Below are 23,103 nucleotides of genomic sequence, written 5' to 3'. Positions count from 1 at the left end.
ATTTTGTATGGGGGCATTGGTTAACGAAATCCAAAGAGTTTCATCTGTACACTTTAACAGTAAGGCACATATATATTCATACTGTGTGTTCACCTCTCGTAGTTAGATTTCTTTCTGTCACCACATTTTTGACCCCCTTTACCCTGTCTACCTCCCCCATCCGCCCACCCTCTGGTAACCACTAGTCTATATGACTGTATTTCTAATTAGCCAAAGAAGAGAGCAGAAGATGAGAGGAGACACTGCACTTCATCCCTGGAGCTTTATGCAGAGCCTGGGTGAAGTGCTGCTACACTAGAGAGTCTCAGGCTGGGCTGAGCCAGAACTCTCCAGTTCCACGTTTCTGATCAAAAGTAACCAGAGCTGCCCTGTGATTCAGGTGAAAAAGTCCATAGTTCCAAACTTTAACTGCCAAACCACATGCTCAATAAGAAATACCCTGAATTACTCTGTAACCAAAGTGGTTATAGATATTTAAAGCTAGATGTCTTATTCAACATTGGTATAAGATATATATTAATATATGTCAATGTATATTATTCACCTCCTGAGATGAAAGGATTCTGTAAAGAGGCTGAGTATGATTGTACTAGCACATAAACTCACAGGTTAGAGAGCAAAGCCACAGTGATAACAGAGAGAAAATTTTAAGACTGATATTAGAAAATTCTCTAATTTATAAAGAAAGGACTCTAATTTAGAAAATTCTCTAATTTATAAAGGACTACATATACAGTTAAAGTACCTAGTGTAAAAACATGTACAAAGAATGTCCATTTTAACATTTATTATATAGCAAAACACTGGGAATAGCAATAAAGAAGTAGTTAAATAAATGATGGTCCACCCATACAGGGCGGCAATGCGGGAACATGTGACATGCATGGCACACCACACAGGTGGATCTGTATGGGAGGGTACAGAACGAGCTCGGGAATATATTAGGAGAAGTGAGATGCAGCACAGCATCAACGGTATGGGGTGGGAAGATGACTTATTTTCAAGGAATAGCATAAATTAAAAAAGAAAAATACCTCGTGGTATCTTCTCGGCAGTGCCTCTTCTGCTCCTTGAACTTCTTTTTCCGGGTATTCTTTTGTCCTTTCCCAAGAAGTCCTGCCCATCTTTGGGGCCTTCACAAGGAGCGTTTTCCAAGTTCTCACCTGCAGCCACCTCACAGCGCGGCGTGCAGCGTTCGTTATTGTTTAGACTGTCCTGCTCGGACACTCCGGGTTTGCCCATTGCACTGTCACTGCTGCTCAGACGCGCATGCCCGTCTGCGTCAAGTTGATTTTCATTTTCGTCTGATGCAGAAGGCAAGTGTGTTACTGTACTTTCCACGTTGTCACCAGGATGACATCCATCTTGTGGTTCTATCTGCAGATTACATGTAGGAGTTTCACTGTCATCCATTAGAGCATCTTTTGTTGAACCATTTAAGTTTCTTTAAAGTCCTTCCATGTCTACAATGACAAAAAGAGAAAAGCTACTTCATTTTATAAACTCTGTATTCTCAGTGACTTTTCATTTCCTCTCCTCTTGAGTTGTCTGACTGTTACTAGGGAAGAAAAGGAAATGATTGAAGCTCATTCCTACTACCTCCTCCCCACTTACAATCCCACCCCATCTCACCTCATCTAGTTCTCACTTGAATACAGTCGTTCTCAACCCTGACTGCATGTTAATTACTTGTGGAGCTTGTCCAATTCTATACTAGACCTATTAAACCAGAATGTCTATAACTACGTATGGTGTCAGATGGGTACTAAACATTTCAGAGTGATCACTTTGTAAGGTGTATAAATGTCTAATCATTATGTTGGACACCTGAAACTAACATAATATTGTATGCCGTCTGTAACTGAAAAAGAAAAAAATTTTTTTTAAATCATAATGTCTGAGGATCTGAGCCCAGGTACTGATATGTGTTTTTAAGTTCTCAAGGTGATTCTAATGCGCATCATGTGGAGATCACTGCCTTAGTAGAATAGGTTACTGGTTAAATGAGGTTATCTGCCCCAAATCATTCATTCATGTTATCCCAGGACAGTTAACCAGACAAGTGAAAGTTGTATAAGTCCTTGTCTGGCCAAACAGCAGCAATATTTGCAAATGAAAACAGCTGAACACATTTTTAAAATTAAGTGAAAAAAGGCATTTTTTTTTACACTATATTCTCATTATGTCTTTTACTTTCTGAAAATAAGCCCTGGAAAAGTACCTTAGAGTTGTTAGCAAATTCCTTTTATATAATTAAAAAATAAACAAATAACAAGGGCTATGGTTAACTCTAGGCTATCTAGTTTAGAGTTGGAAAAATCTAAATCTGTTCTGAGGATCTTGTTAACATTTTAAAGATCTACAAAATGGATTGTCATCCCTTTATCAGTTATGTTTTAATCTGCTTTTATCATCCAAAAGTACTTTTTAAGAAAAATGATGCCAGCCAGATTTATTTTTATTCTTGCCAACCATTATTTTGGGTTTGGATTAAATATAATAGTCATGTAATTCTGGAAAAAAACCTCAGTGATAGGAATTTTAAAATATTATTCTAATCAATATACAGAAATGCTTACTCTTTAGAAACATGTAAAGTATAATTCTTTAAAAATACAAAAAGGAAATATAAAATATAACATTAACTCTACACTGATTGTATCATATGCTTTCAACATTTTGCAACTGGAATATTTGATTTGGACATAAAAGTACTGCTTGGCAAATATAAAAATATCTAAATCTGGGTGATATCATTTTCCTTAAAATATATATTACATATTCCCAGGTATGCAACATAAAAAGTAAAATGATTTAACCTGACTAGAATAACTCAGTGTAGACCTAAAAGAAATTCTAGATGATAATTTTTACTTTAAAAAGTTATTATTTTAATGAAGTGCCTTCAAGGTCATTATCATGAGAGAATTCAAACTCAAATGAGTTTTAAAGTATATATCTAAAAAAGTGGAAACAACCAAAAACTAATGAATAGAAAAACAAAATGTGGTAATTCATACGTATTATTAATACTATTGTACAGCCATAGAAATGAATGAAGTTTTGACACATGCCACGACATAGACAAATCTTGAAAACATTGTGCTAAAGTGAAATAAGCCAAGACACAATAGGAAAAATATGGCCCGAGGCCACTGACATGAAACATTAGAACAGACAGAAAGCGGGTTAGAGGTGAGCAGGGACGGAGGGCGGTGGAATGGGAGTTACTGCTTAAAGGTTAGAGTTTTTGCATAGGGTGATGCGAAAGATTTGGAAACAGATAGTGGTGTTGGTTGTATGACAGCATGAATGTAATTCATGTCACTCAGCTGCACACTTAAAACTGGTTAAAATGGAACATTTCATGTTACATATATTATCACAATAAGAACAGTGAAATTTATATGGTTATGTAAGACAAATGAAATGTCAGCTCTTAAAACTGGTAATAGCCTCAGTTGATTTTTAATTTAAATACATCAAGGCACATTCTGACATGTATTTGCAGTTGCAAGTATAAAGTTTTTACCTGAATGAGACACAGAGATCACAGCCAAGGGGGATGGTGGGAGGCAGAAAGGAGTCTAGAGAGCCCAAAACGATAACTATCATCTCTTACTGAGTCCCTAGCGTATGTTAGAAACTGTGCCAGACACTTCACATATCTTATTTCTAATCTTCCAAACAATCCTACATGGGATGTATTCATTGTGTCTTAGATGAAGAATCTGAGGTTTGGAGAGGCAAAAACAACTTGTTTAAGATATTCTTAGAAAGTGGAATTGGATCTGAAACCAGGTCTTCCTGATTTGAATCTCATGCAGTACCTCAAAATGGCTGCGAGCAGAGGCAGACCAAGGCTCAAGTTCTGGCTCTACCTTTTAACAAACTGTGTATGACCTCGAGAAGTCACCTCACACCTCCAAACTTCAATTTTCTCATTTGTAAAAGTGGAGAACTTTAATACCTAGTTGAAGAGTCATTTTTAGAAGCTTAGACAACATAGCAGGTAAGGCACTTAGCAGAATGCTTGGCCCACAGTAAATGCTCAGTGAAAGGTAGCCATTATTACTTGCTGAAAAATCTCACAGCTTGGCATTAAACACTGGTAGGTTTACCCAGGCAGGTCCACAGCCTTACTGCAGGTACAGAAACAGCGCTTTTCCAAACCTTCTGGGAATGATTAAGTTCTTGATGACAGACTAATGTTAACCAACATCATAAATCACTTGAGAATGCTGGGAAGTATTCATTCATGATGGGGATATCTCATGTGGTGCCTGGATTACTGACGCATCTGTTCTGTACACCCTCTTTCAGATGATTAAGATATCTAGATATTAGTGATTAAGGCTCCTTGGTGAGTATAAAATTACAGATCACATTCACAGCTTTGTTTAGTGTCATGTCCCAGTACTTGAGTAAAACTCTTCAGATCAATACTTTTATTCAATTCTCACAATTACCTGAGCAGATACGTAATTTTCATCTCATCATATTAATGAGGAGACCAAGTATTATATATTATCAAGAGTCATGCAGCTAGCAAGTTTAGAAATGCAGTTTGGGTGAATTATGATCCTGATGCTATACTCTTAATGTGGAGAAAGTAACCGAAAGAATATTTCACTTCAGCTAAGGCAGACCCCAGTGAGGAATGTCCACCTTGCAGTGGAGGGCAGACACATCTTTAATGACCAAAAAGTTCAAGTTCATTGACATTCTCTCTTTCCCTGGAAAGTGCTGTATCCACACAATACACCGTTTCCTATATGGCCTACCTTCTTTTATTGAGAACTTTTTTTTATATATACTAATATACTATTTAAGTTAAGAACCTATTACCAACCAGTAAAGTTGGCATTCCCTCCCTTGGGCTTCAAGATATTTGCCTCCTATGATTTTGTGATGATGTAATTAGTTTAATTCCCAAAAGTTAACTTTTAAACTACTATTTTTTTTAAACACTAATTCTTACAGTCTTTCCAAGGTGTGAATGTCCTACAACTAACTACTCTTACAAAACACCTACCAATCTTTCAAGTCCTGGACCAAAAGTCACCCCAACTGGCCTGCCCTGACTTCTCCATTCCAAAGATAACATGCTCCTCAAGAGTGGTCTGTACCACCACAGTCCTTCCCCAATGCTGTCCTATGTATAGTTTTGCATATGCGTCCTACTGGATTTAAGCCATTTGAATACCCATAACCCACCCACAAATAATTTTCATTCTTCACAATGTCTAGTGCCGGGCCTTGTACTTATTAGCAACATGAAGGAGTAAGGGACAATTTCCTACAGGTCCTCTGAAAAGGAAGAAGTCATGCATGTGGATTGCCATCCACGCCACGCCCCTATCGGACAGGTAAAGGGACATACTAGTACACAAGATTTGGCTTCCGTCTGCATTCCAACACATTTCAATTAGAATATTTTAATCCAAGCAATAGGATAACTTTCTTAATGGAATTTCTAATCAGTACGGTCCTACTATCTTTGGAAACAGTTATAAATGTGTTTTTTTTTTTGTCTCTTCTTCCTCTTCTTTCTTCTCCCTCAATGCTACACTCACATCGTTTTGATCAGCATTTAAAAAAAAAGCAAAATAGTACGAAAAACATAAAAAATGAAAAATATGACAAAGTCAAAAGGCTATTGTTCCGATGCATCTGTATCTCACTATAAGAAAGCACTGAGGGAAGGGAACACCTCCAGGAGAAAAAGAGCCGGTTGATACACAGTATTTTAAAATATGTTCTAATGTTGTATGGGACCTAGAGGTTAGAAGTAAACTTGAAATGGCATCCAAGGTTATTTGCTGTATCTAAACCGTATGTCTATCCTGTAAGAGTCCCTATGTCTACAACCGGTCCTCACAAAAGAGACAGTGACACACTGTGATCACTGCACAGCACTTTCTCTGGCATATTTTGCCTTTTAAAAGCATGACAGTGAGTGCTGCCCAAGTTTCCAGCCTCTTGTGGCAAAACAGTATTCCAAATATGTCCATCGTATAAAAGTTATTTGACATGTTGACTGTGCACAGCTGAAGAATTTCAAGCAAACATATTCAAGCTTGGCTTATACAAAACTTGAAAAACCACAAAACTTTGAAGAAGCTTTAAATAAACAAATAATACAGAGTAATGGACTAAAAAAAATCTACATTTTGTCAAAAATATAATCTCAATCCCGGTTTGATTTGACTTCAGTTTTGATATATCTTATTGGATATCTGATGAGATTAAACATCAAGTGTTACTAATTTAAAAATTATAGGAATAGTTAAATATGTAATATCACGCAATTATTTTATTTAAATGTTTTAAGGAGATCTTAGGTGCCATTTTTTTGTAATCCATACAAATTAGGCCTAAATACAATGTTTTTACTTTTGAAAGAAGCCAAGATTCTTGAGAATTAAGATGTGACCCCAAGTTTAAATTTGATGATTTCTAGTCAAATCCAAAATTTACAGGAAGACAGTTATCAAACCAATAAGGTATTCCATTAACCCCAAATTCAAAATTGGCTACTCATAAGTCAACTGAGGAAGAAAGTCACCACACACATATATAATTGGGTTTATATTTATTAATAGTGTGCTTATTATGGTGATTATATGTCACTTGACATTTTCCCATCTTATTCACTAGGCATGTTCTAATGTCACTTTATATCTCGTTGCTAAATAATTTTCTGTGATTAATGCTTTGTTTAGAAATACATACCATATGTGTGTATATGCAATATTTGGTATACTAGCAATCAAAAACATGCCTGAAAAAAATGTCTCAAAAATTTGCGACCAACAATAGATTCATTTTTCATTGTGATCCTGTATACACAAAACAGGTATCTTGAAACCTAACACGCATGAAGCCATTCTATTTAATACTATTTCATATTTTTAAAAATGCTGATCAAGATTCACGAGGTTAATTTCATACCCCACACTGACCACAGCAATATGGTAAAAGGCAGTTTCTAGGAATTAACAGTATCAACACCTGAGGACCGCCGTCTGAGAACCAGAGGAGTTCGCAATTATCTCCAAACTGTCTTCTTCAATGATGCAGACCACATGAAATTCAGACATAAATTTCACTTAAAATGTGTCTCCATAATTTCAATATAATAATTTTTACTAATTTACATAATTTCTCTTATATTAAACATTAGCTAAACTATTAACCTTGATTCTAGGTACCTTAGCTATCATATTCTTCTATACCTGTGCTATCCATCATAATGGCCACTAACTACATACGGCTGCTGAGTACTTGAAATACAAACAGTGAGACTGAAGAACTACATTTTTACTTTTATTAAATTTTAATTAACTTAAAATCAATGTTGTTTGGAAAAACATATATATCTGGAACAAATTGGGTATGTGAATCTGCTTTTTCATCGATAAATTTTAGGAAATCTAAATACAGATCAAGCATTTCCAATGAAAAATGTGTCCATATTGAAATGTGCTATGTTGTAAAATACACACATTTCAGATACTTACTCTGAATACAATGTAAAATAGCTCATTAATAATTTCCAATATTGATTACTTAGTGAAATAATATTTTGATCTATTGGGTTAAATAAACTCTGTTGTTAAAATTAATTTCAACTTTTAAAAGCTTTTGTAATGTGGTTACTAGGAAACAGAACTGCACATCCAGCTTACGTTACATTTCTAACGGGTAACATTGTTCTCCACGGTATCACCTTGACAGTGCCACAGTAGCCGGGTCATGGCTTATGGTGAATCACTCCATTCTGGATTCTTTTTTGCTAATGCAAGTTATATTGTAAGCATTTCCAGGCTTTAGACATTAACGTTAGTATAACTAAACAAGGTAAATACTTAGTGAGGGAAATAAGTACTATATGCTTTTAAAAGTAGTTTGTAAGTACTTCCTTATATTCTATTTTCAGAATGTAAACCCCAGAATCATACCATCCCATTTTTTGGTACTTCCCATATTCAAAATGTTCCTGGCGCTTCATAAATATTGAATAGTAATTATAACTAGTAACACAGCCTTACAATAATCTTTCTAAATATTTAAGTTTCTATATAATTGTACAGTATAAGTAAATCAGATTGTATTAATATTTTTAAAATAAGAATAAAAACACAATTTCATGATAATGAATTCATTCTTCTTATAGAAAAAAAGTCATAGAAAAGTTATACCATAAGAAGGATAGAAATGTGAAAAAGTATAAAATATGAAAAACTGAATTAACTGAATTCAGTTTTCAATTAACTGAAATTAACTGAAACTATGTGACTCATAAACCCAAAACAACCTTGGGGCAGATAAATTGAGTGAAAAGAAGCATAATTTGTTTCATTTTCCTCACTCCTCTCTTTCATAATGGGGCTCAGTTCAAGATAGTGTCCATATCGCCAGAGCCCTTGAGTTCAGAACCTGTTACGTGCATGGAAATGACAGGTCGAAGGCCTTGCTGTGAGAACGTCCAAGCAGTGTGAAAACAGAGAGAGCTCTCTCTCTCCTCTTCCCTCTCTCTTGCACATAGACACGTACAAGTTTTACTTAAAGGAACGAAGTAGAAGCAAATCTCTAAAACAGTTTGAGTTCAAGGATATCTTCGGACATCCAGAAACAAGTTTTACAGCAATAATTTCTTTTTTTTTTTCATTCAACAATCATTAATTAGAAATTCTGACTACCAGGGTGACTAAATTCATGATTCAGAATGTTCCTAGAAACTGACTTCTATGTCCCTTGAAGACGAAAGGTGGGCAAACTGTAGCATATGAAACCACCAGTTAGCAACGCAAGCGTTTTTAGTTAGTTTCACAGTTACTACCACATACACAGACGGAATCACAGTGTAGAAGAAGGAGTCGCTTGCCTAGTTTCACACGTAAGTTGTGTTTATTTGGTTTTAAATGCTTCTTTGTTATAAAAGAAAAGTGTAACCACACTTTAAAGCCGCAAACAGCAGAATCTTAAGAATCTAAAAATACTTTTTGGTTTAGACCATAACCACTCCTTTTAAAATAAAAATTATGTTTATTGCTAAATAACTACTATATATATTCCTGGAAACTGTTCTACTAATTTTCAAACTTTGAGCACTTTGCTACATAACTAGTGATATAAAGCAATCTAGCTACACTTTAATTATTAAATGTATACATAAAACTATTTATTTTGTTTTAAAATGATAATTCTTGCTAATTCTTGGCAAAAGCAAATGGTTCATTAGATCCTTCTCTTAAGAGGCCTAGCGAAACAGTTATAGTTAGCATTGTCTGAATAAACTGCTAATTATTAACAACAATCAACAGTGACTGAAGTATCTGGCAGTATGTATATATATGTGTATATATATATTTTAAAATCTTCCCACAGGTCCTACAAAGCAGATTTATAATTCTATCCACAGTACAGAGAAGAAACTAGCAACAGAAAGTCTAAATGAACAGGCCAAGGTCACATAGCTAGCACGTGGCAAAGTCCAAATTCAAACTAAAAGAATCTGACTCCAAAGCCTATATCCTGAACCATTATAATCATTTTTATATTAATTTTAAAAAATTGACTAAGCTCAGAAGCATATTTTGTAAACACCGAATTGCTTGCTTTAAGGAGACGGCAACACAAACAATTTCTAGTATCTTGAAATGTTTTCAGATATAGAGAGTTTAGAAAATATGCTGAGGCAAAATAGAACCCACTAATAAGGCTATTTATTTGCTGTACTCCTTAAATGTGATCTCGTTTCTTTAGGTTTACACATTAATCTCTGTTATATATAATCATCGTCAAAAATTGGACATGTACCCTTGAACAGATAGAATAATTTCTACTAGGCAGATCACAGGTATTTTCTGAACCAACATCACAGCTAAAGAATGGGAAATGAAGTTCAAGTCTCTAAACTTTGACAGTGATTCCCCTAATGAACAAAGAAATTATCATGCTTATGCACCCACTGTATGTACACGTGTTCATAAATCATAGGCACATGTACTGTACTAACTTATATGTGTATGTCTATTTCTAAAACATGCAAAAAGAAACATTAAGAAAGGATAAAAGGGTTCTACTTCTGGCAAGGACAGACTAGCTCTTTTCAGACAAACCCTCCTGATGGTAATGACTAGAGAAGCTGGCAGAAAGCTTCAGTTTGGAGGCCAGAAAAGCTGAGCAGAGCTTTCAGAACTTACAGAGCTGGCTTGCCAAGAAGAGGGAAGACTGAGGTTTTCAGTGGGACCTGAAAGGGCTGCTCCCTAGAGAAAAGGTGAGCCTGAAATAGATTAGGCCTCACAGGGGCTGAAGCCCCGGAGAATCGCCTTTAGCGCTGGTTGAATTAAGGCAATCTGTGCTAACTTGGTTGCCTGCTGGCAACATAAATAGATTCTCTTTGGAATAAGAAATCCAATAACGGCTCAAATTATCTTCCACGTTTTCATTTATAATGCCCGATATATAATACAAAATAACCAAGCATACCAATCAAGATTTGACAAAAAAGTGGGAGGAAAAGCAGTTAGCAGAAATAGACTCACAGGAGATCCATATATTGGAGAACTTTAAAATAACTATTATTACAATGTTCAAGGATTTAGATAAGAGAAAATTTCAGAACTAAAGTCGATAATGATATAGTGGCAAAAGCAAATAGTTTATCACTAGACTTGATTTTTGAAAAATCGGATATTCTAGATCTAAAAAATATAATTGAAATTGCTACAGATATGAAACCCAAAGGTAACATTTATTAATTTCTAAAATATTTCACTGATACGCACTGGGCCTGGCTAAGCACACTTTACTATCATGAACAAGTCTTCATGTACAATATCTACTCCTTGTCTTACACCGATTTATGAATGTTTTCTCTCTGTGGTAGTTTTAGAATATATACAAGATGGAATGAGAACTTATATTCCTAAACTTTTAAGTTATAATTAAAGTAATGTGAATGTAAGATAATAGTCAAATACTGTCCTTTACGTAAGTACACCAAACTACATATTTGAGCTGGCATCAACGATCCTGGGTAACTTAAGAGCTGATCTGTTACTTAAAAGGCCCAGCTGTTTACATCTGTATATTTCAAATCTCTTCAATACTTAACAAGTGCTATCATTGAGTCCCATGGTTCGTTTTGTAGCAACCAATACAAAAAATAGAACATTGAATTCAATGATAGCAATAGATAACATGTAATTATATTCAAAATACCTGAGAAAACTTTTCACCGCATAGTTCCAGATCATTAATCATTAGTGGGAATTGTTAAATGTATCAGTAGGGAACCTCTGAAAGATTTTTCATCAGTGACACGGCCAGGTTTAAATATTAGAAAACTCATTTGTGCTGACCTTTCATAACACGAGGTTTCCTTCCCTTTTTCCAGGACTACAGATAGGATGCCGAGACGAAAGGAAAGGACCAGGTGAGCGGCAAAAGTTCGGGGTAAGAGAGACAGAGCGCTGAACAGATGGTGGAGCCAAGGCCGAGGAGGTGGGATGTATCCAGGACACAGGACGAGCTTTGAATAGGAAAAGGGTGTGCTCTGCACTGTGACGGGCGGACCCGTGGGAGGGCATTACACTGGAGTTAAGTAGGAGGCATTTCCATTTCATGGTTTAGCTTTCTGGGGAAACAGGGAGTAGGATATCTGCTGGAGGCGGGGTGGAGGGGTGCTGGGGACAGGGGCTTGGGAAGCACTGAGAAGGTTTAAAGTCGTCAGTGGACCATTGCAGGGCTGCTGACAGCCCACTGAAATTGGTTCCACTCCAAATCCATAGTCTCCATTCTACTTGGTCACATACGCTATCTTCAAATTATTCTCATGGTGCAACCCTCCCCAAAAAACAGCAGCTAAAAGGGGACTCCTTTATTCCATTCTTCTACGTGCATGCCAAGCTTCAACAGAAATGCTGGAATTTTCTCATTGTAACGGAGAGAGATTTCTTCAGTCCATCTCCCGATTTTCATTTGTACGTTCTTTATTCTGTACATCTCTGCTGCTCTTCTACTTCTTCATGTGGATGGCTGAATGCAGTTTGTAAAATCCTTGCCTCTGGTTTATTTCATTGAAAGAAAATGAATTGTTAAAATCCTTACCTATATTATAATTGTACTCAAATGCACACCAGAATTTTGTTTAAAAAGTGACACCACCTCGTTTTAAATCAGAAATCTTGAGTTCTGATATGATCTCATTTCTTGGGACTTAAGTTTCCTCTGAAATTTCTCCTAAGTTTAACATTTGATTATTCTAGTTGTTAGTTCCCAAGTTCTGTTATTTGTCTTTTACTGCTTCAAGTCTAAAACAAATATCACTTTCTAGTTCCTTATAATGTGACTGCAACACCTGTTATTTACTTAAAAAGTATAGCTACAGGCAAACTCACATGTTTTCTTCTGCCACCTTTTATTGTCCACCTTTCCTTATCTTGAAAAACAGTCATATAAGATTGTCTTTTGAATGGGAATGTGATGCTCCCGCCCCACATCCAAGAGAATACTGAACTGTTTACGCAGTAGAGGTGCTAATGCTTTGTTTTTCACCCAGTGCTCTTAGAAATCAAAAGTGCACATTTGGCCAGTACAAAGGTTTGGTATGAGGACAGGGAACAAAACAAATAAATCTCCATGTGGAGACTGAACTCTGACCTCAGCACTGGAGCGTTGAGGTAACTGGATGTTAACGTAATTGATCGCAACTGTCTACTATGAATAAGATGCACATACTAGATACAGGAAGAGAGAGACAGATGAGATACAACCTGCCCTTTAGAGTTCATACTCTGGTAGGAAATGGCTAAAACCTTGTCCTAACCTTCCTTTTCCCCAAAGAACCTCTGCCACAGAGGATGTGATAAATGACTGGCAAGTTCTTTGAGAATTCAAAAGAAGGTAAAATTTACTGGTAGGGAGGGTGTAATGTGTGACTATTTAAGAATATTTAATTATATTACGGAAAATAGTAGAAATGAGGAAGAGAGATGAAACTAAAAATAGAATCAAACATCTCGACATATTAGAAATAGAAAAAGTAACTAAGGGCATACATGTGCTAAAACATAGGTAAGAAGAAATAAAAGAAGCAAAGACCACCAAATATTTATCACACCATATAGGAGACACCAAATAATCAGGAAAGTATGGATATTCATGAGTTATTAAGTCAGCCACCCATTGGTGACACCCATTTTAGATCTATTCATCCTTACCCTCCCTAACACAGACGAAATGCATAGCTTCTCATGCATAGCTAGCTGCTGCAAAACAGCTCCAGCCCTTCAGTCTGCTCAGCTGCCCTTCTCAACCTCAGTTCTGATCCACACCACCAGCTGGGAGGGCTGACATCCCAGAGGGAGGGCAGGACACATGAACACTGCGTGACTCAGCCCTCAGGAGGTGTGCTCCTTCCACCCTACTTGCACCTTATCCTAAGTGCACAGAGAAGCAATTTTAAGAGAAGAAACAAACATGAGCAAAATAAAAAGGTGAGTAAACACGGGGTGTGTTTTAAGAACAGCAAATGGCTGGACTTTGGCATAGGACGCCGTAGGAAGGTAGTGAGCGGTCAGACTGATGGAAACGGAGGTGGGGCTCTGTCAAAGGAATTCAAACTAGTGCTTCTCACACTACCTGCTGTGGAAGACCGACCTTTTGTTCTTCTGGTAGGCCATGAGTCATTTATTAGAAGAAAGGAGAAGAGGGGAAAATCATATAAAACACATCCAATTTTTAAAATTATTTCAGATAAAACTGCCCTGTCAAAATACCATGGAAGTTTCCGAACTCTCAATTTCTGTAACGATTTCACTGCAGACAGGTGGACAGTCACCAGACCAAAGAGCATAATCTGAGCAGCACTGGTTTAAACTGTGGATGGGCTCGAGAAGCCATTAAAGGCTTTGAATAAGGGGCCAGGGTTTCAGGCTGTGCTCTACGCAGACTAATCCGGTGGTGATGTATATGATGGGTCAGAAAGAGGAGCCGGGTTGGAGATGAGAGGAGCGATGAGATCCTGACTCAGGATGACAGTGGTGGGAATATAAGCACAGCAGACTCTGAGGTGGAATGAACAGCGTCAGAAAGTGTAAGGAACCCAGGATTCCTTCAGACTCTGGTCCCAGAGGCCTGGGAGACAGCAGTGTACTCAGAGAGAACACGGGAGGAGGGTTGCTTCCATTTACGAGGAACCTTCCCGGCCACAGCTCCTCTGGCTGCCTATCCCGTCACCTCCGGATGCAGGTCCCGCTTTCCTTAGGCTGCCGGCAGTGGCTGGTCAGAGAAGGCAGATTAAAGACAAACAGCAACAGCAAAGTTGTACTTAAGCCTTTGATTTTCATGAAGGTTGTTATTCTGTATAAAGTCAGGGAGTTTGATAATTCTTAGCATATGTATCTAAAAGTTTTGCGTCACTAAAAATGAGTGCTCTTAAGATGTTAACAATTTCATACTTGACTGATATGTACAAGAGCTTACAACTATCTTTTAAATTTTAACCAAAAAACACCTCTACAAATTCAAGACATTAAATTATACTGGATACCATTAAAATTATGAGAATGCATATTAAAAAAATACTCAGACATTGCATAACATTTTACTTGCAAAACTTTTTTTCTCCCTAAAGAACTGGTTTGCACACATGAAGGAAAGTAACACACAGTGGGCGCTGCTAAAAGGAATGAGCCAACAGCCACGTAACATTTCTTCAAAGTGGCAAAGAATAGCTTATCACCTAACAGAACTAAAGGCCACATTTATTAATATCATTTTATGAAAGCTAAGAAGAAATGTAAAACTATAAAATATAAGCCCTTTTGGGACTGCAACAGAAAAACAGCTCTTGAAAACTGAAGAAATTGGTAAAAAGTGAAATGCTACTTTATGAGGGCTTTCCCTGGATCATCCTAGGTAGGTCGGTTTTCCTGCATTGCTATTTTATATTTAACTCTCCCATATTCCTGCCTTTTGGCCCTTTTGTACTTTATGTGCCTTTTTTTTTTTTTCCTGGATAGGTTTCTCTGTATTTTACAATTCTACCATAATACAAAAATAGTATTTCAAATTTGCTTCATGATCTGCTCTCAACAAAATCTGAAATGAATTTATTCATGTTAATTATACTATCTCTTGTTTGATACCAAATTTCTATCGAAATGAAATCATGATTCCAGATTATTTTTATTATGTTTCTTTATCCTATTTCTCTCTCATATCTTTTCTCTCACCATTATCTTTATTATTCTATTAGTTAATAAGAATTTTCTAACTTCTAAAAGGTTAGAGAAAAACACATTATTAAACTATAATTTACACCTAAGACCCAAAACCTCAGTCTTAGTATGAAATGCTACTTATAACTGAGATGTCTACAACTAACCTCTAAGTGGAATAAATTTATGTATTATGGACTATGAAGTAGAAAGATATTTTGTGAAAAGAGCATTCAACAAGAAAGAAGAGTGTGCTACAGATATTTCTGTACCACTTAGTTAAATACTATGAATAGCTAGTACTTACTAGGCAATTGGATTTAATTTTATATGCTAAGCACTATACCTTACATCATTAGCTCATTTAAACCTCTATTGCTCTGTGAAGAACATAAAATCTTTCTCATTTTTCAGATATAGAAACAGAGGCAAAGAAACTTAAGTAACTTGATCAAGGTCACAGGGCTAGCAAGTGATTAAGCCAGTACTCAGAGCCAGGTTTCAGAGCTCACGCTTTAAATCTCCACCCTATAGCTACCGAGCAGGAGAAATTGTGCAGCGAATAGCATATTGTAGAGGGTTGTGTGTTCTGGTTAAATAAAAAATTCTTTATCTTATATTTTCGGCTCTGATTTGTAATTAAGGATAACCCAGATATGTGTCTAAGGATAGGGTGAAAAGTTAGAAATAATCTTCAACTGTGCTCCTATACCATTTGTAAACATTAAAAAACCATCTGACGAGCTCAATGGATAGATTGCATTAAAAATCACTCAACTATTAAGACTCTAAACAATCAAAGTATATTAACAATGATTATTTAAAGTTATCTATATATGGCCTTCAATAATTTCAATAAAGCCACAGTTATAATTAATATAAGACCGAAAACTCACTCCATATTAAGAAGGGGATCTTAGATGGAAATTCAAGGTATCAGTGAGAACTCATGGTTTTTAAGATAAACAGGTTTAGAAATAGATATGTGTATCATATACACACATATATTTCTGAGCTCTGTGCACTAAGAAAATCTGGAAGCAATGACACAGTAGCTTTCGGCATACCTAACACTCAGATCTTGGTTTCTAAAGAATATCCTCCACTATAAAGAACCATTGATTCTTTGAGAAATGGCTGATTCTAAGACTGGGAGGAAAAGAAAGTACCAGATGAACCTGCCAGAGTGAAGCAGGGTGTAAAGATGGGGAAACGTCAGCAGAACAAGAAATCGCCTGAATGTGCTCCCACTGGTAGAACATGGAGCGATTTGAGCTTGAGTATAGAAATAACAGATTCTAACCCACTGATAAAACAGAAATCCATGAGTTTATAGTGACATAACTGAATAAAAAATAAATGAGAAGGGAAACTCTTCCTTCGGTAGAATGCCAACTAATAAATGCAGAAAGAATTACAGAACAATCGCCACTTTGTAACCATCATAGAAATAACTGATTCAGGCAAGAATCATTACTGGATATCAAAACTAGTGGCTACAAATTTAATCTGACAAGCTCCGCCCTAACCAAGTGATTAAAGTTAGGGTCACCAATAATAGGACAAACTAGCATGTGCCTCCTTGGTGAGACTAACAAAGACATAACTCCACATCTTTGGTGTTCCTGCCAAAAGATGCACAACCTAAATCTCATCATTAGGAAAATTCTTCAAAACAACTGCCCTGTCCTCGAAAATGTCAAGATCAATAAAGAAAGACTGAGGATTGATCCAAATTAAAGGCGGCTAGGTAAACAGGACTGCTAAATGCAACGTGTGATCTTGTATTAGACTCTAACTGGTAAAAATAGAGCTATCAGGTTATAGGAAAGTTCTTTATACTATTCTTGCAACTTCTCTATATAAGCTTGAAACCCCCTGAAAATGTCACTCCCCAAATCTTCATTTCTCTAATTGCTTACCTTACTGGCAAGCTCTAAAAAAGATTTTTTGAATTAGTGACAAAATCTTGTTTATAAATCTTCAGTGTTAATAATGCATTTTAAAGTCTATACTGCATCATTTTCTAAAGCATATAGGAATAACCTACTTTTTCTGAGAATATTTAATTTGTTAATTGTTAATATTATTTCAGAATAAATTCTCAAGTGAGAGTACATACCTTAAACATATCTATAGCTAGTGTTTATCTAATTAAAAAAATTTTATCTTTCCACAACTCCAAGTAAATTCTACTTAGAAAATTCTATTCCCAGAAAAGATTTTAGAAAAATATTAACATAGCACAATCATTTCCTATATAAAATCTTCCTTGAATTATTTTCATATTAAAAAAAATCTTCACAAGGTCCGATAGAAATTTGGCAAAGGAAATTTAGTTTTTAAGAAGTGCGTGTGGCATTTATTTGGTGGAGAAAATGTGTGAGGAAAATTGGTAGTATGGTGGGGGATGTTTTCTATCTTCTGATTCTGAAATGTGAGGCCGCCTTCCGTACCGTCAAGGAGTTCGTAGCTGTAATGGAATACATTTAAACAAGCACGTACTTTACAAGGAACCAGAATATGTTTTTTTTAAAAAAAATATTTCTTATTTTTTTAGGTGAGGCAACCCTTGGTTGACCTCACAGATTGCAAGGACCTTGTCAGTTTGCAATCCCTTATTTTTTTTATTTTTTCCACCTACAGCATCTGGTCTTCCTAGGTGGTCTTGCATCCAAGTACTAACCAGGCCCAATCCTGCTTAGCTTCCAAGATCAGACTGGATCGGGTTTGTTCTGGGTAGCATAGCTGTAGACTCAGACTATGTTTTTTGAAAGACTGATGAGTGGGGATACGTATGCAGATGCTGATAAAGATTTAACTCATGCGGTTATTACCATATCTATAGATGGGAGTGGTTGAAAAAGGGTAAAATTACAAGGAAAAAACAGAACAGAAACAGCACCTAAAGGCAGATTATTTAGGGAAGCTTCAGGATGTGAGTGGATGCATCGAAAGATGCGTTAAAATTTTTAAAAAATGCTATAATGAAACCTTCAGAAAGACATCAATGTTCTCAAAATTAAATCCAAATATGCTCAATCTTTAAAAAATTATATTTCAATAACAGGACTAAACAGTAATAATAGGCACAGTAATAATAGGATTAAAAACAATAGCTCCTTTTTGCATAAAGTGAATCAAATACTTGAAAGTCTCCTATGTGCAGAGTACTATAAAAGTTTTTTGCCCCCATTTTTTTTCTTTTGCTAGCATATGAGAACCCTGAATTCTGCACATTGAATATCTTATATTTGACAAATTGCTAAATGTTCTTTTCCGTCTAATAGTTTGTGTATAGATCTTCTTGGGCTTTTTTTGCGAAGACAGTAATATCACTTAAGAACGATTTCCTTTCTAGTCTTTATACTTATTGTTTTGTGCTTTATTGCACTGGATTTCTGATACATAGTTGAATAGGAGCAATGAGAGTAGGCAACTGTGTCTTGTTCCTAATTTAAAGAAATTGATTCTAATAATTCCATATTAAATATGATGTTTGCTATAAGGTTTTTAAAATTGTAGTGAAATATAAAGTTTACCGTAGTAACTATTTTTTAGTGTACAATTCAAGGGCGTTAAGTACATTCGAATTGTCGTGCAACCGTAGCTATTACGCATTTCCCAAACCGACAGAGGTTTTTGGTAGTTAAGCATTTATTAAGTTAAAGAAAACCTCTTTAAGAGTGTTTGCTGCTGTTATTATTGTTTAAAACTTGAATGAATGTTGAATTTTATCAAAATTTTTTTCTAAATCCATTACTAAAATAACTTAAATTTGTTAATATGTTGGGTTACAGGAATATAATCTAAAAATAAGTGAATATGCTCATACTATATATGTATATATGTGTACATATATATACACTGTAACATATAGATACACTTATAGATATAATTATATATAAGTATATAAATTATACATATATAGATAGATACACTAGAAGTATCTTTAGTAGTAGATGGGTTGTCTACTGTGAAAACACACTTGCTTTCCCAGGATGGACTTCCATTGTCATGGTTACAAAAACAGACACAAAGACCAAATTTCAGGATTCAGTTGCTCACATTATATTGTGAACTTTTGTATCTGTGCTCAAAAAAGTGAGATATACTTACCTTTTTTTGTACTGTCATTTGGTTTGCTATTAAAATCATTTTACTGTCACAAAATTACTTGAGAGTTTTCCCTCTTTCTCTAATATTTTAACATTTTGTGTAACAACAAATTACCTATTTCTTATAGGTTTGGTAAAACCCATAGACTATATCAGTAACTGATGAGTTTTTTTTTGTTTGTTTCTGTGTGAGTAAAATTCCAACTACTGAATTAGTTTCTTTAGTGGTTAGGTATCTCTTTGGAATTTCTATTTTATAAAATGATTTTGGTGATTATATTTCTTAGACAATTGCCATTTTCATCTCACTTTTCAAGTTTGTTGTATACATTTAATAGTGTTCTCTTTTGATTAAAAATGCTGTTGTATTTGTGATTTTGCCCCCTTTTAAATCAATCTTTCTGTCTCCCTCCACCTCCCCGCCCTAACTCCCTCCTTCCCACCCTCCCAAGTTCCATGTTTCCTCCCTCCCTCCCCCTCCCCGCAGAGATTTGTTTTGCATTTTACAAAGAACCACCACTTATTTTGTCTGATTCTGTTCTTTGACTTTCTATTTCATTTACTTTGCTTCTTATCTGTATTATTACCTCTCTTCCCTGTTTTTGGGGTTGACTCTTTTTTTAATTTTCTAACATTTTGTGTTTGCTCCTTACCTTTTCAGCTTCATTTATATATAATATATATATACAATATGTATATTTTCTGAGTTTATCTCCATAAATTAAATATATACAGCTTTTGCTATTTGGCTCTAACAATTTTCAAATTTTACAATTTTTTGATCTATAAATTTTCAAATAGTGTTTTAAGAGTTCCTAATATGGGGATTTTAAGACTATTTTTTTTGTTTTTATTAAATGACTTTGTGATATGTGTAACATATATTGTAGTATGTGTGGAGACTTGCTTTGTGTTCTAGTATTTGTCCAGGTTTCATTCACTAATAGCTGGGTACAAGGACTAATATTAAATATGTATCTATTGGCTCAAGTGTGTTAGTTGTGTTTCAAAGTTTTTTTTTTTTCCCCCTATGGATAGGTCTGTTTTAAGTGGCAATTAAACTCTTACCAGGTTTAGGGATTAAAATTTTTTTTTTCAATTAGAGTTGACATTTAATAGTATTTTAGACTTTTAAAATAAATTTTAGAAATGCACCCTACATATTTTAAATTTATTTTTTTCATTCTTTGAAGTTCTCGGGAGTCTAAATCTGTTTTTCTGTCCACTCTTGCTCATGGTGGATTACTTTGTAATCTGCGGCAAGGGGTTTCATCTTTGGGGATCTTGCACAGGCTAATTTAAGGATCACTTCTTCCAGAATGCTTTTGTTTACCAGATGTCCGGGTTGTGTTACCAGGCAGGACCAGTTTTTACAATAATTCTCATCTAAGGAAAGCATTAATATGGACCCCAAACCTCAGGGTTAAGAGACTCATAGTTACGAATTCTCAGGGGAGCCCCTCTCTTCAACAGAATGTAAAGGCAGAGACAGAAAAACTTCTTATCCTTTGCTACTGGGCAGACCCCCCCTTCCTCTCCCCTCAAACCCATCACTTTTGAGAAGACAGATCTTCAAGGGTCCTGGCTACATGTGGAGCTCTCGGTTCCAATGCCTTGTTCAGGTTTCTTGGCTCAGTGTTAGGGCCCCCTTTTCTGTCCCAATGTGGCAATTAAAATTCCAGCCCACTTGACAACTGTCCCCATTGTTCTCCTAAAATAATTGTTGATGATATGTAATATTTATTGAACATTTAATGAATGCCAGGTACTGGGCTAACATTTTACACGTCTTATTTCATTTCCTTCTCTTAGAAACCCTACTATTGTTCCCATCTTACGATAAGGAAACAGAGATAAGTAACTTGCTCAATCTATGTAGCAAATAGCAGAACTGAGTTTTGAACCCAGATCTATGTGAATGTGGAATGTACACCATTACCATATGCTGTCACGTTTTACAACTTTTTCCTAGTGCCCAGGCTAGTGCTTGCTGTATAGTCACTCAAGGATTGTGTGAATGACCATATTCTCCTTCAGTGTATAAGTTTGTTAAGGGAAACCCTGAGAATTAAGTATCTGGTAGATTTTTAAGTGTAGATACAGTATTGAATGGCACTTCCGGTCATGTTTTATACTTGAATTACAATATTAAAATGTCTGTCTTATTGACTCATTTATAAAATCATAAATTTTCTAGCGATAACAAGATGCATGACATTCAATGCTCAATAACTGTTGCATCTGTCACCATCACTGAGACAGAATTCCTCCCTGAGGAGAATTTATAAACTCATGGAGAGCACATGTACAGAACCTAGTAGGCAGCAAGGCACAATGAGTATTTAACAGAGAAAGTAAAGAGGAAGTGTAAAAGCTGACCAAGGATCTGCACAGTCACTGGGTGATAAATGCACATTTTCTGGTAACATCAATTCACTCCAAAAATTGAGGAAGAAAGGCAGACACTATTTTTATGTTAAAACAGATGTTACAGAGCAGGATATAAAAAATATAAAAGTCCAAGAAATCTTTGGGTTCAAATAGATGACTTAAAAGAATGTTTAAGTTTGTTCTTACGAATAACAGTAATAACACAGTATAAAAATAACAGCAATATCTATCTGTAAAGTGCTTACTCTGTGCCATGCATATATTAACCCATGTATCCTCACAACACTCTTTGGTAGTTATTATCAGCAAACTGAGGCACTGACAGGTAGGTTAAGGAACTCATCCGAGGTCATAAAGCTGTTGGACGGGGCCTTGAACCCAGGCTGGCTGGCTCCAGAGGCGACATCGTCTCTGATGGCCATACACAGCGTGGAATTTGAGCTAGGGAATGACCATGAAGAGTCTGGACAAGTTAGGAGAAGGAGCAAAGGAAACTGCAAGAATCTTTATTATTTGGCCTAAGAAAAATTCCATCCAAGTTTGAGACAATAGCTAATACAGAATCTGAACTAAAACATTTCAAAGACTTATTTTTAAAATGAAGGAAACACTGTAATTTTTAAAGTGTCGAGTGGACACTGTCTCAAGATTGCTTATTTATTGCTGTAGCCTTTTTCACAAGTTATTTCATATGTGCATAGTGTTTGCCAGGTAGAATTCAAGTGCCTGAAACAAAAGAGTGTGTTACTTCTTTTGATACCTTTATTACTACAGAGCCCCAGGCACATAATAGTGCGTAATAAATGCTTGTTCAGTTAAAGTCTGCTTTTCACTACGTCTTACCTATGGAAATAGATTTAGAAAAATGGTTTCATGACTTAAGATGATGTTTAAAATTTACTTAACAACAAAACCCCACAAATATTATCTGATAGGAAACAGAAATAGAGGGGAAACTCCAAAGCAGAGAGTATTCTTGTTATTGAAAGATTAAATATAAGGACAAGTCAGCAAATTCCAAAAAAGAAGCATGACTTGTTAAAAAAAAAAAAAAAAAGCAAATGAATTAAATGAAATGGATCCATACTACTCTCTGACCTAGAAAATTTTGAGTTTGTAATTAGCAAATCCTTGCTGCTCATGCTACGAAAATTAAAGGATGCAGTTTAAATATTCAAAGAAAATATAGAACTGTTTTAAGTTCTTTTTAAAAACAAAGATGAGACAAATGGAATTAGACCAAGGTCGAATTTATTTTAAACTAGCCACTCCATTATTTGTTTTCTTCAACTACAATTTTACTTGAATGGTTGACCTCACATTCTACTGTGGATTTCTTCACCATAGAAAAACATGAAAGA

At 35.5% G+C, this 23,103-nt stretch overlaps 1 protein-coding gene across 3 annotated transcripts in view; it reads right to left on the bottom strand.

Annotated features, from left to right (window-relative positions):
* Positions 1–23,103, bottom strand: part of CNST (consortin, connexin sorting protein) — a 91,723-nt gene that overhangs the window by 55,243 nt on the left and 13,377 nt on the right. For 2 of the 3 annotated variants that reach the window (XM_011384518.2, XM_023525646.1), the window contains exon 2: positions 1,034–1,463. In XM_011384518.2, the coding sequence (XP_011382820.1) occupies positions 1,034–1,413 (380 nt within the window). In that variant the 5' untranslated portion in view covers positions 1,414–1,463. The remainder of the gene's footprint in view (positions 1–1,033; positions 1,464–23,103) is intronic. The other variant, XM_023525647.1, reaches the window with a different exon arrangement.

The sequence above is a fragment of the Pteropus vampyrus genome, unplaced genomic scaffold, assembly GCF_000151845.1.
Source record: "Pteropus vampyrus isolate Shadow unplaced genomic scaffold, Pvam_2.0 Scaffold584, whole genome shotgun sequence".
Classification (NCBI taxonomy): Eukaryota; Metazoa; Chordata; class Mammalia; order Chiroptera; family Pteropodidae; genus Pteropus; species Pteropus vampyrus.
This window is presented reverse-complemented; position numbering and strand designations above follow the sequence as displayed.